The following is a 15,860-nucleotide window of genomic DNA, read 5'->3' on the forward strand; positions in this document are numbered from 1 at the left end:
ACACGACTGAAGCTACACGACTGAAGCTACAAGACTGAAGCTACAAGACTGAAGCTACGTGACTGAAGCTACACGACTGAAGCTACACGACTGAAGCTACACGACTGAAGCTACGAGACTGAAGCTACACGACTGAAGCTACGTGACTGAAGCTACGAGACTGAAGCTACACGACTGAAGCTACGTGACTGAAGCTACAAGACTAAAAGCTACAAGACTGAAGCTACAAGACTGAAGCTACACGACTGAAGCTACAAGACTGAAGCTACACGACTGAAGCTACACGACTGAAGCTACGAGACTGAAGCTACACGACTGAAGCTACGTGACTGAAGCTACGAGACTGAAGCTACACAGCTATAGCTTCACTACTAAAGCTGATTTAAAGACTTAAAGCTGCAGTTGGCAACAGTTATTTCGTAATATTCACTGGAGCTGTCACTAAATTACATGAAATGTGTAATTTAGGAATGAATCCAACTCCAACTCCTCAGAGGGTCGTATAGGGTCAGAGGTCAGGGGTCAGGGGTCAGGGGTCAGGGTCTATATTAAATCAAACTGTCGTATTAAACCGGATGTTTCTGTGTCTCGTCTGCAGCTCTGCTGCTCCAGAGAGACTCTTCATCCGTCCACGATGGGGACAAGTCTTTAGACGACCTCCTGACTCCCGGTGACTCGGCCGTCTCAGACCTCTCTCCCAACACCGACTCCAGCCTCAACACCGAGACCACCGAGACCCCCACCAGGACCGAGACCCCCACCAGGACCGAGACCCCCACCAGAACAGATGCCTCCTCCAAGACGGACCCCCGGCCCCCCACCCCGGGCTCAGGCAGCAGCCCCCAGCCCAAGAAAGGTAGAGTCACGCCCCTGTCACTAACCCTAACCCTGTCCTTCAGTGTCAGAGCGACGGAGGTAAACAGCCTCAGAAGAATACGTTGTGTGTATCAATCAATCAATTTGTTTATTTGGGGCATGTCAATTTAAATCATCATCATCACACTTCATCTTAGTTCAATAATACAATACACATGGCCGAAAGGGAAAGCAGGAGAAGCTAAAGCTGATCTAGTCCCGCCCCCATTACCCACAGAATAAAATCTTTATCATAATCTTTTCTTTTCTTTTGCTTTTTTACATTTTGACACAACATTCTTTTACTTAGAAACATTGTTTATTGTTGTGATGCCTTATTGAGACGCTGACGGATCAAATAACAAGTAAAAGCAAAAACAACAACAATGATATAAAGGGTCAGACGCCTCAAGGCCTGATGGGAAACGTAGTTCCTCTTGGATCTGAGAGCTTTGTTCTGTTTCTTCTTCACACAGATTCAGTGAGTTCAGAGCAACGTCAGAAACTGGCCAGAGAGCGAAGAGAAGAGAGAGCCAGATACATCGGTGAGGAACCAGAGCCACGAAAACCATGAAGCATGAACTCAACGTCACTAAAACCTGACGATGATGCATGAAGCATGAACTCAACGTCACTAACTGAGTCTGTTTATAACCTGTGTCTGACTCAATGTTTCTCTTTGCACGGCTCTCAGAACAGCAAACTCAGCTGCAAGGTAAGAGCTTCATTCACCCTCAGAGCTTCACCCTCATTTGACCCATTATGGAGAAGTCAAACCCAACTCAGTTTCATCTCCTGCTGCTCAAACATCTGGCCCAGAGTGATAGATATAACATCTATCGCTCTGATCTCGCCCATTCCTCCTCCTCCTCCCTGATTGGATGGTTTTTGCTCCTTGGTTGTAGTTCAGGAGGAACTCGTGAACCCGGTGAACTCCTCTGAGGTTTTAACATTGTTTGGACCCGATGACGACCCACACATATAATCATGGTTTGACTTTGTGGCTGTAGAATCAAACTTCTCAGAACATGTTTCTTGAAAGACGAGCTCCAGTTTCTCCCTGAGGATGAAACGTGTCCAGTCAGCGTCATCAACTCGTTGATTATATATGTTATTATTATATTATATATCAGTGATGTGGTTGTTTAATGGAAAACTAGAAGCTGAAACTCTCTGTGGTGAATGGTTTCAGTCTGATTCCAGCTCAACGTGTTTGTTGTTCGTTTTTCTTTCGCGCTGCTCAACTGTTTCAATAGAATCTCTCATCTCTGTCTGAATGTCAATTGGTGTTTCCGTGGCAACGCTTAGCGGCCAAGAAAGCCCAGTGGCTGGAGAAGGAGGAGAAGGCGCGGCGCCTGAGGGAGAGTCAGCTGGAGGAGCGGCGGAGGAAGCTGGAGGAGCAGCGGCTGAAGACGGAGAAACGCCGAGCGCTGCTGGAGGAGAAGCAGCGGCAGAAACTGGAGAAGAACAAGGTGACGTCATTAGTCGACTTGCCAGCCCGTTGTGAACCCGGAAATGTTGAGTAGCCCAAAGTCTTATGTTAGAAATAGATAGTCTGGGTCCCCAGTATTCAGAAACTGCTGGATGCTAACTGATATATATATTGGACAATTAGCATAAGTGACATAATTAGCATAAATTAGCATAATCGCCTATATGGGCAATATTTCAACAACTGCAAATTGGGCAGTGACATGCAGACGTGAACACAGGGTTAAGGGTCAGAGGTCAGAGGTTAGAGGTCATTAGAGGTCGGAGGTCAGGGGTCATTAGAGGTCAGAGGTCAGGGGTTAGAGGTCATTAGAGGTCGGAGGTCAGGGGTCATTAGAGGTCAGAGGTCGGAGGTCAGGGGTCAGAGGTCAGGGGTCATTAGAGGTCAGAGGTCAGGGGTCATTAGAGGTCAGAGGTCAGGGGTTAGAGGTCAGGGGTCAGAGGTCAGGGGTCAGAGGTCGGAGGTCAGGGGTCAGAGGTCGGAGGTCAGGGGTCAGAGGTCATTAGAGGTCAGGGGTCAGAGGTCATTAGAGGTCAGGGGTCAGAGGTCATTAGAGGTCAGGGGTCAGAGGTCATTAGAGGTCGGAGGTCATTAGAGGTCAGGGGTCAGAGGTCGGAGGTCAGGGGTTAACCGTCTGACTGTGACTCTGCAGGAACGATACGAAGCCGCCATCAAGAGGTCGACCAAGAAGACGTGGGCGGAGATCAGACAGCAGAGATGGTCGTGGGCCGGAGGGTTGAACCAGACGTCACGCAGAGAGAGTGAGAGACACACACACACACACACACACACACACACACCGATCACACACACACACACACACACACACACACACACACACACACGGGGGGGGGGGGGGGCAGTAGTTGATGATGTTTTGACCAGTGTTGTTGTTGGTGAACGAGTTGTTTGAGTCACTGAATGAATCACTCCCCGACCTGATTGGTTCTCGCCGGTGAACGGCGGCGTGGCAGAAACTCGCCGTGAGGGAACGGTCCAGCGGTGCGTTCACTGAACGTACGACAAGCAACAAGTTTGTGAACGTGTGATTTACTGAACGCGCTCCTGAAAGTCGCGTGGTGGCGATTGTGAACGTGTCATTATGTCACTTGCGTCTGAAGTCTGAAGCTGAGGCTGAAAGCCGCGAGTCGCCACGTTGGGATCACATGGGTCACGCCATCAGGTATCCCAGCATGCTTAGCACCACAAACGTCTTGCCTTCACGGTGCGGAACAATGTAATCTCAATGAGTGACGCAGCTTTCTCAGTGGCTTCAGCGCCGTACGTGCAGCGAACGCAACACGTTCAGCGAGCGTCGTACGTGCAGCGAGCGTCGTACGTGCAGCGAACGCAGCACGTTCAGCGAGCGTCGTACGTGCAGCGAACGCAACACGTTCAGCGAGCGTCGTACGTGCAGCGAACGCAACACGTTCAGCGAGCGTCGTACGTTCAGCGAGCGTCGTACGTTCAGCGAGCGTCGTACGTGCAGCGAACGCAACACGTTCAGCGAGCGTCGTACGTGCAGCGAACGCAACACGTTCAGCGAGCGTCGTACATGCAGCGAACGCAGCACGTGCAGCGAGCGTCGTACGTTCAGCGAACGCCGTACGTGCAGCGAACGCCGTACGTTCAGCGAGCGTCGTACGTGCAACGAACGTTGTACGTTTAGCGAACGCAGCACGTTCAGTGAACGCCGTACGTTCAGCGAGCGTTGTACGTTCAGCGAGCGTCGTACGTGCAGCGAACGCAGCATGTTCAGCGAACGCAGCACGTTCAGCGAGTGCTCCACACGGCGACTCTGAGCCTCAGGGCGGAAACATGAACTGAGTCATGAATCGTTGTGTCAGTTCAAGCAGTCGGAGCTCCAGCCAAGCACTGAACGATTCACTGAACCGATCTTTTGAACAAATGTGTGTGTGTGTGTGTGATATTCAGAGAAAAGTTTTGTCGAACCCCCCCCCCCCCCGAACTTCCCCTATGAACTAAAGGTTTATAGGGGATATTTTCCTTATGAACTGAAGCTGTTTGAGCTCAGAGACACGAGTCCGTTGGTTCCAGTCCTGGGGGGTAGAGCCCGGGGGGGGGGGCCGGGCCTGGGGGGCCGGGGGGGTCGAGCTGAACAGTTGTTGTTGTTGCGTTGTTTTCTCCGGTGCAGGCAGGTGCTCGGTCTCCACGGTAACCCTCACCCGGGGGGCGGAGCCTGTGATTAACAACAGGCTGTCCAAGTCCTCGGCCTCGCTCTGGAACTCCCCCAACAGAAGTAAGACTGTTATTATGGTCTGGTCTCTGCTGCCTGTGCTTGGTGATGTGTTATTATTATGGTCTGGTCTCTGCTGCCTGTGCTTGGTGATGGTCGTTCACCCCCCCCCCCCCTCCCTCGCTCGTTTGCATCGTGGTTTTTAATTTCAGTCGGTGGTTGTGACGTCGTCTCTGCATCTGAGTTTCACCTCAACGTCTTAGTCCGGTCGTTTTATGAACAAAGGTTGAACAAACTGCAACAGAATCAAACTCAACTGGTTTTGTATCCTCAACATGTCCTGAGTGAGGGGGAAAAGCCCAGAAGAATCCCATTAGGGGAAAGTTTAGAAAAAGACCCAAACATATCCCATTTATACGCCTATTTATTATTGTTCTCACGTGAATAGGGTAAAATTTTTAACCTTTAGATATCTCCATGAAAATTACTGAGTTGATTACTTACATTAAGACAAACAAAAAATGTATTACAAGTTTTTTGAAATTCTTTGGTAACATGAGCAAATTTACATACATTTACATAAATTCCACCGTTTTGACGGCACATGTATGAAGGTGCTGTGGTGGTACCGGCATGAAAACTGGAATGAGTTGACTCCATCGGTCAACCGACAAGAAATCACTTTAAATTTCAAGATGACTGCAATTTTTCAAGACAGCCACATCCTTAGTAGAGCAGGTATGACATTACGTATGGCTAATTTGCATACATACAACACCTGATCTAAACATTGGGTAGAGCAGGTGAAAATGTCTTGTTCAGTCTTGTTAACATATTACAGTTAAAAAACTTAATATTAAGGTCTGAATGGAACCCATTTAGGCTATCAGGTGTTGTATGTATGCAAATTAGCCATACGTAATTGGATTATGCACTGTTTGCTCATACCTGCTCTACTAAGGATGTGGCTACCTTGAAAAATTGCAGTCATCTTGAAATTTAAAGTGGTTTCTTGTCGGTTGACCGATGGAGTCAACTCATTCCAATTTTCATGCTGGTACCACCACAGCACCTTTATACATGTGCCGTCAAAACGGTGGAATTTATGCAAATTTATGCAAATTTGCTCATGTTAACAAAGAATTTCAAAAAACTTGTAATACATTTTTTTGTTTGTCTTAATGTAAGTAATCAACTCAGTAATTTTCATGGAGATATCTAAAGGTTAAAAATGTTACCCTATTCACATGAGAGAAATAATGAATAGGCGTATTATGGGCTATATTTGGGTCTTTTTCTAAACTTTCCCCTAATGGGATTCTTCTGAGCTTTTTCTCCCTCACTCAGGACATGTTGAGGAAACAAAACCAGTTGAGTTTGATTCTGATGCAGTTTGTTCAACGTTGACCCCTTTTTTAGTCCAAAATAGCGTTTTACGACAGACTAATTGTAACAGAATGTTTTTCACCATCCATCATTTCTATGAGGTGTCCAGAACAACATACTAAAAGTCCTAAGAAATCCTAGTTGGGGCGGTGCGTGGCGCAGTGGGTAGAGCGGCCGCCCCATGTAGAGGCTACAGTCCTCGCCGCAGGCGTCCCCGGTTCGGGTCCCGCGTCGGCCGGACCTTTCCTGCGTGTCATTCCCCCTCTCTCTGCCTCCCCATTTCCTGTCTGTCTCTACTGTCATCACTATCAAATAAAGGCAAAAAGCCGAAAAATATACTTTTAAAAAAAAAAAAAAGAAATCCTAGTTGGAGAAATATGTTTAATTCTCATCATTATTTACTGTATAAAGTCTATGGTGCTGACAACAATACACCCCAATGGGGCTATTTTTTTCCTTTACTGCTACCACAATGAAACTTTACATGATGAAAGTATCCATGAAATGTAAAATTTTTTGTATTACAAGTTTCTTTTAAAATGAATTTGAATATGCAAATGAGCCTTACACCAATCAAATATGCCCAAAATACACCCGAATAGGCTTCTTTTTTTCCTTTACTCCTACCACAATGAAACTTTACACAATGAAAGTAGACATGAAAAGTAACATTTTTTGTATTACAAGTTTCTTGGAAAATGAATTTTAATATGCAAATGAGCTATTCGGGTGTATTGTGGGCATATTTGATTAGTGTGAGGCTCATGTGCATATTCAAATTAATTTTCAAAGAAACTTATAATACAAAAAATGTTATATTTCATGGATACTTTCATTGTGTAAAGTTTCATTGTGATAGGAGTAAAGGGAAACAACAGCCCCATTGGGGTGTATTGTTGTCAGCACCATAGACTTTATACAGTAAATAATGATGAGAATTAAACATATTTCCCCAACTAGGATTTCTTAGGACTTTTAGTATGTTGTTCTAGACACCTCATAGACATGATGGATGGTGAAAAACATTCTGTGACAATTAGTTCTATTTTTGGGTTCAAAATGAGCTAGATTGCCTGGACTATTTGTCCTAAAATGACTGGACTATCTGAGTCATGACCTTTGACCTTTGACCTTTGACATGTTTTTGGTTCATCCCCCCCCCCTCCCCCTGGTGGTGGTTTGGTGACGCTGCTGAATGATCATGATCATGTTGTGGTTTTCTGTTTGATGTGACCACGTCTCCATGGTAACGAGACACTGTTCATGTTGTTACGACTGTTTCTTGTTGATTGTTTGTCGTGACATCACATGGCGGGCGGAGCTAAACGCTAACACCAGCATGCTAACATGTTGTATGTGTTTGCATGTGTTTAGCAGCTAGCAGCTAGCAGCTAATTAGCAGAGTCGTTAGCTAGCGGGTAAATCGGAGGAAAATGTTGTTTTATTTCTTCATGTGACACGTTGAATAAAAACTGAATCGTCTGATATGAAGTGATGAATAGTGAACAGTAATAATAATCCTGGTCGTCATGGCAGCAGAGCAGCCGTTCTGCAGATTCTTCCACCTCCTCCTGCCGCAGTGAGAGGGGGGGGGGGGAGGGGGCACTGTTGCTTAGCAACAGGAGGAGGCGGTGGGGTCATCAGTTCCTCATGAAACATGATGGAGGAGGAGACTGGTGTCGGTGGAGGGAGGTGAACATGGAGAGAAGAAGGAAGAGCTCACACTACTACTACAGACCGGTACCAGCCGGTACAGACCGGTACAGACCGGTCCAGACCGGTACAGACCGGTACAGACCGGTACAGACCGGTGCAAGACAGACTCATGTTTTCATTCATCAAGAATTAAAGTCAGAGGTTGGAAGACGATCACATACCGTCGTAGTTCCCACCATAAACGGAGATTCATACGGCGGCGTTATTCTCATGACTCGCCACGAAACCGAAAGTAAAGAAACGCTGGTCGGCTCGCCCAGCATTTCCACCACCACTAATAATAACAAAATAACCATAGAGACAAAACCATAGATTTATCTAAAATGGACCATTAACAAGTGGTAACGGAGATTCATCCACATTAAATCAGACTTTTATAACCAGATAGAAACTCCTGGTTGTCCCTTTAATAGAGAGGGAGGGGGGAACAGGCTGTGTAGATTTCCTCTTAGTTCCTTGGTTGTGGTTGTGTTGAGTTGTTGTGAGAGTCGGTCGGTGTTTCACCTCCTGAGACTTCCTGTCTGAAGAGTTCATCTACCAGGACCAGGACCAGGGTTCATGTGTTTGTGTCTCATCTCACAGTTCTTGACTCGCTGTCAAACTTCTGGATGTTTCCAGCACCGTGTGTATTTATGTGTGTGTCTCTATGTGTGTGTGTGTGTGTGTGTGTGTGTGTGTGTGTGTGTGTGTGTGTGTGTGTGTGTGTGTTGTACCAGTGACATCACTCTGACATCACTTCCTGTCTCTAGGCCGTAGCCTCCGTCTCAGTCCGTGGGAGAGTCGGATCGTGGAGCGACTCATGACTCCCACTCTCTCCTTCCTGGCCCGCAGCCGCAGCGCCGCCACGTTGCTTAGCAACAACGACTCTGGTGAGTGTTACCACGGTGATTATCAATCAGCCGATCAATTATCTGTCAATCACGTATCAATTAATCAGCTGGAGGAGCTGAGACGGTTCATGTCTATAGTATTTACAGTATATATATGTGTATACAGTACAGACCAACAGTCTGGACACTCGATGCATTTCCTTTATTTTCATGACTATCTACATTGTAGATTCTCCCTGAAACTCCACTAATGAACCTGACAAGGCAACACCACCTGTGAAGTGAAAACCATGTTCAGGTCAGGTTCACCTCTTGAAGCTCATCAAGAGAAGCCAAGAGTGTTTAAAGCAGTAATCAGAGCAAAGGGGGGGGGGGGGGGGGGCTACTCTGAAGAAACTAGAACTGGTGGGGGCAGAGATAGAGGAGGAGGAGGAAGAAGGAGAGGAAGAAGAAAAGAAGAAAGAGAAGACTAAGAAGAAAAGAAAAAGTGTTTTCAGTTATTTCACACTTTTTTGTTAATTCCACATGTTTTCATTCATAGTTTTGGTGCCTTCAGTGAGAATAAAGGAAACACATTGAATGAGAAGGTGTGTCAGAACTTTTGGCCTGTATACAGTATATACAGTATATACAGTATATACAGTTATATATATATATATATATATACAGTATATACAGTATATATATATATATATATATATATATATATAGTCGATACAGTATATATATATATTATATAACAGACGATGACATCACTCAGACTCTCGCTCCCGTTCAGTTTCCATCAGTCCGCTCGGCGCCGCCGGCAACCGTCACCACAGCAACGCCGAGCGCTGGAGAGTCTCCTCCGCCAGCACGCCGGACATCACGCAACGGCCCCGCCGCGCGAGCTCCACGCCGGTACGTATCCATGACGACCACACACACACACACACACACACACCTGACCTATCACCTGGTAATAACTGGTTATAACTGGTTATAACTGGTAATAACAGGTAATAACCGGTAATAACAGGTAATAACTGGTTATAACAGGTTATAACAGGTTATTACTAATGATAAGTGGTAATAACAGGTAATAACCGGTTCTAACCGGTAATAACAGGTAATAACAGGTAATAACAGGTAATAACAGGTAATAACCGGTTCTAACCGGTTCTAACCGGTAATAACAGGTAATAACAGGTAATAACAGGTAATAACAGGTAATAACCGGTAATAACAGGTAATAACCGGTTCTAACCGGTTCTAACTGGTTATTTGTGTGATGTGAAGGGGGATAAGAAGAAGAAAGAGAAGAGAGAAAAAGAGCGGGAGAACGAGAAAGAGAAGAGCGCTCTGTCTAAAGAGACGGCGCCGAAGAAGAGACAGACGACGCCACCCGTCACCACGACAACCAGGTCCAGACCAGAGACGAGGTACCGACTCAGTTTAACCCTCTGAAGGTTCTGATTGGTTCGTTAACGGGAAACAAACGGCCGATGTCCGATCAGAGATAGGGTTAGGGTTAAATCAATATCAGCCGATACGTCGTCTGAACCAATCACAGCTCTCCTGGCAATGTGAGTGACATCATCAATAATGAGTCAATAGAGAGCCGAAGCGGGAACAGGAAGTAACGTTGCCATGGGAACTCAACTCGTTGAAAGTCTCCATGTGAGTGAACGGTGAGATGATAAAACTCCTTAGAGTCCGTAACCATGGAGACTCCAGGTGGCGTAGTGACGTCACCATGGCGACCTTTCCCGTGTCCGTTGGTGACACCAGATCTGTAGTCACACTAAATACATTCTTCTGTTGCCGTGACAACAAACTGCTGGTTTCTCTTCATGAACCGTAACAGAGAGTTTTATCATCACACTAGAAATAAAACGTTCACTCCCGTTCACTCACATGTGTCCCGTTTACATGACAGCTTTAATTAATTAAAATGAATTCTGCTTGAAACAGACCAGAACTTAATTCCAAGTGAAAATGTTTATTCGGAATGAAGTGGGTGGTTTATTCCGATTTTAAATCTGAATTAATTAATTCCTCGATCATGTAAACATTTATTCTTCTTACCCCCTCCCCCCCCCCAGCGCCGCCCGGTCCAGGAGCCGCCCCCCCTCTCCGTTGCCACGGCGACGCCCGCTGTCCCCCCTCCCCCCCTCCTCCTCTAAGAAGACCCCGCCCCCGGGGAACAAGCCCCGCCCCAAACGCGCCCAGACGCCGGCCAGAGTGACGCCGCCGGCCGTCACCGCCGTTACCGTGGAGACGGCTCAGAGCAACGAGAAGAAGCCCGACATCCCAGAGGAGAAAAAGAGTGAGTGTTGTTGTTGCTATGGAGACGACGGCTGTTTACTGAATATTGATCGTTGATTATTGGTTCCAGATGTTCCCGCCATCGTGGTGTCGTCTAGTCCCCCCGCCCCGCCGGTCGCCCCCGGCAACAAGCCGTCAGCGGGAACCAACGACCCGGTCGCCCCCGGCAACAAGCCGTCAGCGGGAACCAACGACCCGGTCGCCCCCGGCAACAAGCCGTCAGCGGGAACCAACGACCCGGTCGCCCCCGGCAACAAGCCGTCAGCGGGAACCAACGACCCGGAGGAAGCCGCTCGCGTTCTGTCGGAGAAACGACGACGAGCGCGAGAACAGAGAGAGAGAGAAGAGCTGGAGAGACAGGAGCAGCAGCTGAGGAACAGGTACCGATCAATACACTGATCAATACACCGATCAATACACCGATCTATACACGGATCTATACACGGATCAATACACTGATCAATACACCGATCAATACACCGATCAATACACCGATCAATACACCGATCAATACACCGATCAATACACCGATCAATACACCGATCAATACACCGATCAATACACCGATCAATACACCGATCTATACACCGATCAATACACCGATCAATACACCGATCAATACACCGATCAATACACCGATCAATACACCGATCTATACACGGATCAATACACCGATCAATACACCGATCTATACACCGATCAATACACGGATCAATACACTGATCAATACACCGATCAATACACCGATCTATACACCGATCTATACACCGATCAATACACGGATCAATACACTGATCAATACACCGATCAATACACCGATCAATACACCGATCAATATATCGATCAATACACCGATCTATACACCGATCTATACACCGATCAATACACCGATCTATACACCGATCAATACACCGATCAATACACGGATCAATACACCGATCAATACACCGATCAATACACGGATCAATACACCGATCAATACACCGATCTATACACCGATCAATACACCGATCAATACACGGATCAATACACCGATCAATACACCGATCAATACACCGATCAATATATCGATCAATACACCGATCAATACACCGATCAATATATCGATCAATACACCGATCAATACACCGATCAATATATCGATCAATACACCGATCAATACACCGATCTATACACCGATCAATACACGGATCAATACACTGATCAATACACCGATCAATACACCGATCTATACACCGATCTATACACCGATCAATACACGGATCAATACACTGATCAATACACCGATCAATACACCGATCAATACACCGATCAATATATCGATCAATACACCGATCTATACACCGATCTATACACCGATCAATACACCGATCTATACACCGATCAATACACCGATCAATACACGGATCAATACACTGATCAATACACCGATCAATACACGGATCAATACACGGATCAATACACCGATCTATACACCGATCAATACACCGATCAATACACGGATCAATACACCGATCAATACACCGATCTATACACCGATCAATACACCGATCAATACACGGATCAATACACCGATCAATACACCGATCAATACACGGATCAATACACCGATCAATACACCGATCAATACACCGATCAATACACCGATCAATACACCGATCAATACACCGATCAATCGATCTATACACCGATCAATACACCGATCAATACACCGATCAATACACCGATCTATACACCGATCAATACACCGATCAATACACCGATCAATACACCGATCAATACACCGATCAATACACCGATCAATACACCGATCAATATATCGATCAATACACCGATCAATACACCCATCAATACACCGATCAATACATAGATCAATACACCGATCAATACAACGATCAATACATGGATCAATACACCGATCAATATATCGATCAATACACCGATCAATACACCGATCAATATATCGATCAATACACCGATCAATACACCGATCAATACACCGATCAATATATCGATCAATACACCGATCAATACACCCATCAATACACCCATCAATACATAGATCAATACATAGATCTATACACCGATCAATACACCGATCAATACATAGATCAATACACCGATCAATACAACGATCAATACATGGATCAATACACCGATCAATACACGGATCAATACACCGATCAATACATAGATCAATATATTGATCAATACACCGATCAATACATAGATCAATACACCGATCAATACACCGATCAATATATCGATCAATACATAGATCAATACACCGATCTATACACCGATCAATACACCGATCTATACATAGATCAATATATTGATCAATACACCGATCAATACATAGATCAATACACCGATCAATACATAGATCAATACACCGATCAATACATAGATCAATACACCGATCAATACACCGATCTATACATAGATCAATATATTGATCAATACACCGATCAATACATAGATCAATACACCGATCAATATATCGATCAATACACCGATCAATACACCCATCAATACACCGATCAATACATAGATCAATACATAGATCTATACACCGATCAATACACCGATCTATACACCGATCAATACACCCATCAATACACCGATCAATACATAGATCAATACATAGATCTATACACCGATCAATACACCGATCTATACACCGATCAATACACCGATCAATACACCGATCAATACACCGATCAATACACCGATCAATACACCGATCTATACATAGATCAATATATTGATCAATACACCGATCAATACATAGATCAATACACCGATCAATATATCGATCAATACACCGATCAATACACCCATCAATACACCGATCAATACATAGATCAATACATAGATCAATACATAGATCAATACATAGATCAATACACCGATCAATACATAGATCAATACACCGATCAATACACAGATCTATACATAGATCAATACACCGATCAATACAACGATCAATACATGGATCAATACACCGATCAATACACGGATCAATACACGGATCAATACACTGATCAATACACCGATCAATACATAGATCAATATATTGATCAATACACCGATCAATACATAGATCAATACATGGATCAATACACCGATCAATACACGGATCAATACACGGATCAATACACGGATCAATACACTGATCAATACACCGATCAATACATAGATCAATATATTGATCAATACACCGATCAATACATAGATCAATACACCGATCAATACACCGATCAATACACCGATCTATACATAGATCAATATATTGATCAATACACCGATCAATACATAGATCAATACACCGATCTATACATAGATCAATATATTGATCAATACACCGATCAATACATAGATCAATACACCGATCAATACACCGATCAATACATAGATCAATACACCGATCAATACATAGATCAATACACCGATCAATACAACGATCAATACATGGATCAATACACCGATCAATACACGGATCAATACACGGATCAATACACTGATCAATACACCGATCAATACATAGATCAATATATTGATCAATACACCGATCAATACATAGATCAATACATGGATCAATACACCGATCAATACACGGATCAATACACGGATCAATACACGGATCAATACACTGATCAATACACCGATCAATACATAGATCAATACACCGATCAATACACCGATCAATACACCGATCAATACATAGATCAATACACCGATCAATACACCGATCAATACACCGATCTATACATAGATCAATATATTGATCAATACACCGATCAATACATAGATCAATACACCGATCAATACATAGATCAATACACCGATCAATACACCGATCAATACACCGATCTATACATAGATCAATATATTGATCAATACACCGATCAATACATAGATCAATACACCGATCAATATATTGATCAATACACCGATCAATACATAGATCAATACACCGATCAATACATAGATCAATACACCGATCAATACACCGATCAATACACCGATCAATACATAGATCAATACACCGATCAATACATAGATCAATACACCGATCAATACACCGATCAATACACCGATCAATACATAGATCAATACACCGATCAATACACCGATCAATACACGGATCAATACATAGATCAATACACCGATCAATACACCGATCAATACACGGATCAATACAACGACTGAAACCATGGAAACGTAACATATAATTCCACCAGAAATGACGTTCGGGAACTTGTGGATTTATCCACCACTTTATTTTCCCATGATCCATTGCGTCACCACAACGGAAGTCGGTTTTAGTAGCATTCTAGCAAGCGGCTACCTGGTAGCGTTAGCCACCAGTTCTAGCGAGCGGCTAACTGGTAGCGTTAGCCACCAGTGTCGTTACCCGATCTGCGACGCTACCCGATCTGTGACAGCCACGTACGGCAACTCCACTTGGACAAACTTAGTTGAATTGATCTTAGGTACCTAACGCACACTCCCACTCACCCCACCTCGTGCCCTATGTACGTCGCCAGAGACGGATTATCTTTTTATTTATTTTTTTTTAAATACTTTATTAGTAATGTAAACAGAGGGTTGGTTGTGGTGGTCTGGATCTTGATGCTCAGAAAACAGGAACACAGGCGGACTTTTAATGTTTTACTGTCCACTTTTCTCGCCGGGCCATCATCACCGAATGACAACCACAAACAATCACAACTACCACAACACTCACTGAATAAACGAGTCTGCCGTGGGGCGGGGCTGTCTTTATGACGGACCTCCGCGGTTTTTATTTTATTTTATTTTATTTTTTTTATCATTTTCACTCAGTAACCAGTATTTTTGATTTCATTCACCAGATACTTTCAAGCATGTACGCAAAATTCGGGCAGCGCCCAAATGAAGTTTTGTCCAAGTGGAGTTTGCCGTAGGGCAGCTGTCCAAGATGGCGGCCCGGTCTGCGCATGCGCATCACCAGTTTTGTCACAGATCGAGGGTAGCGTCGCAAATCGGGTAGTGACAACCCAGTTCTAGCGAGCGGCTAACTGGTAGCGTT

At 44.6% G+C, this 15,860-nt stretch overlaps 1 protein-coding gene across 1 annotated transcript in view; it reads left to right on the top strand.

Moving 5' to 3' along the window:
• The window catches only part of map7d1b (MAP7 domain containing 1b), a 32,943-nt gene that overhangs the window by 7,759 nt on the left and 9,324 nt on the right, over positions 1–15,860 (top strand). The window contains exons 2-12 of the mRNA XM_085790511.1: positions 599–856; positions 1,332–1,400; positions 1,550–1,570; positions 2,164–2,327; positions 3,000–3,108; positions 4,503–4,607; positions 8,396–8,515; positions 9,255–9,376; positions 9,755–9,897; positions 10,561–10,784; positions 10,854–11,163. Of these exons, the coding sequence (XP_085646637.1) occupies positions 599–856; positions 1,332–1,400; positions 1,550–1,570; positions 2,164–2,327; positions 3,000–3,108; positions 4,503–4,607; positions 8,396–8,515; positions 9,255–9,376; positions 9,755–9,897; positions 10,561–10,784; positions 10,854–11,163 (1,645 nt within the window). The remainder of the gene's footprint in view (positions 1–598; positions 857–1,331; positions 1,401–1,549; positions 1,571–2,163; positions 2,328–2,999; positions 3,109–4,502; positions 4,608–8,395; positions 8,516–9,254; positions 9,377–9,754; positions 9,898–10,560; positions 10,785–10,853; positions 11,164–15,860) is intronic.

Source organism: Trachurus japonicus, chromosome 11 (assembly GCF_045865225.1).
Source record: "Trachurus japonicus isolate A0001 chromosome 11, Traja_1.0".
NCBI classification, from domain to species: domain Eukaryota; kingdom Metazoa; phylum Chordata; class Actinopteri; order Carangiformes; family Carangidae; genus Trachurus; species Trachurus japonicus.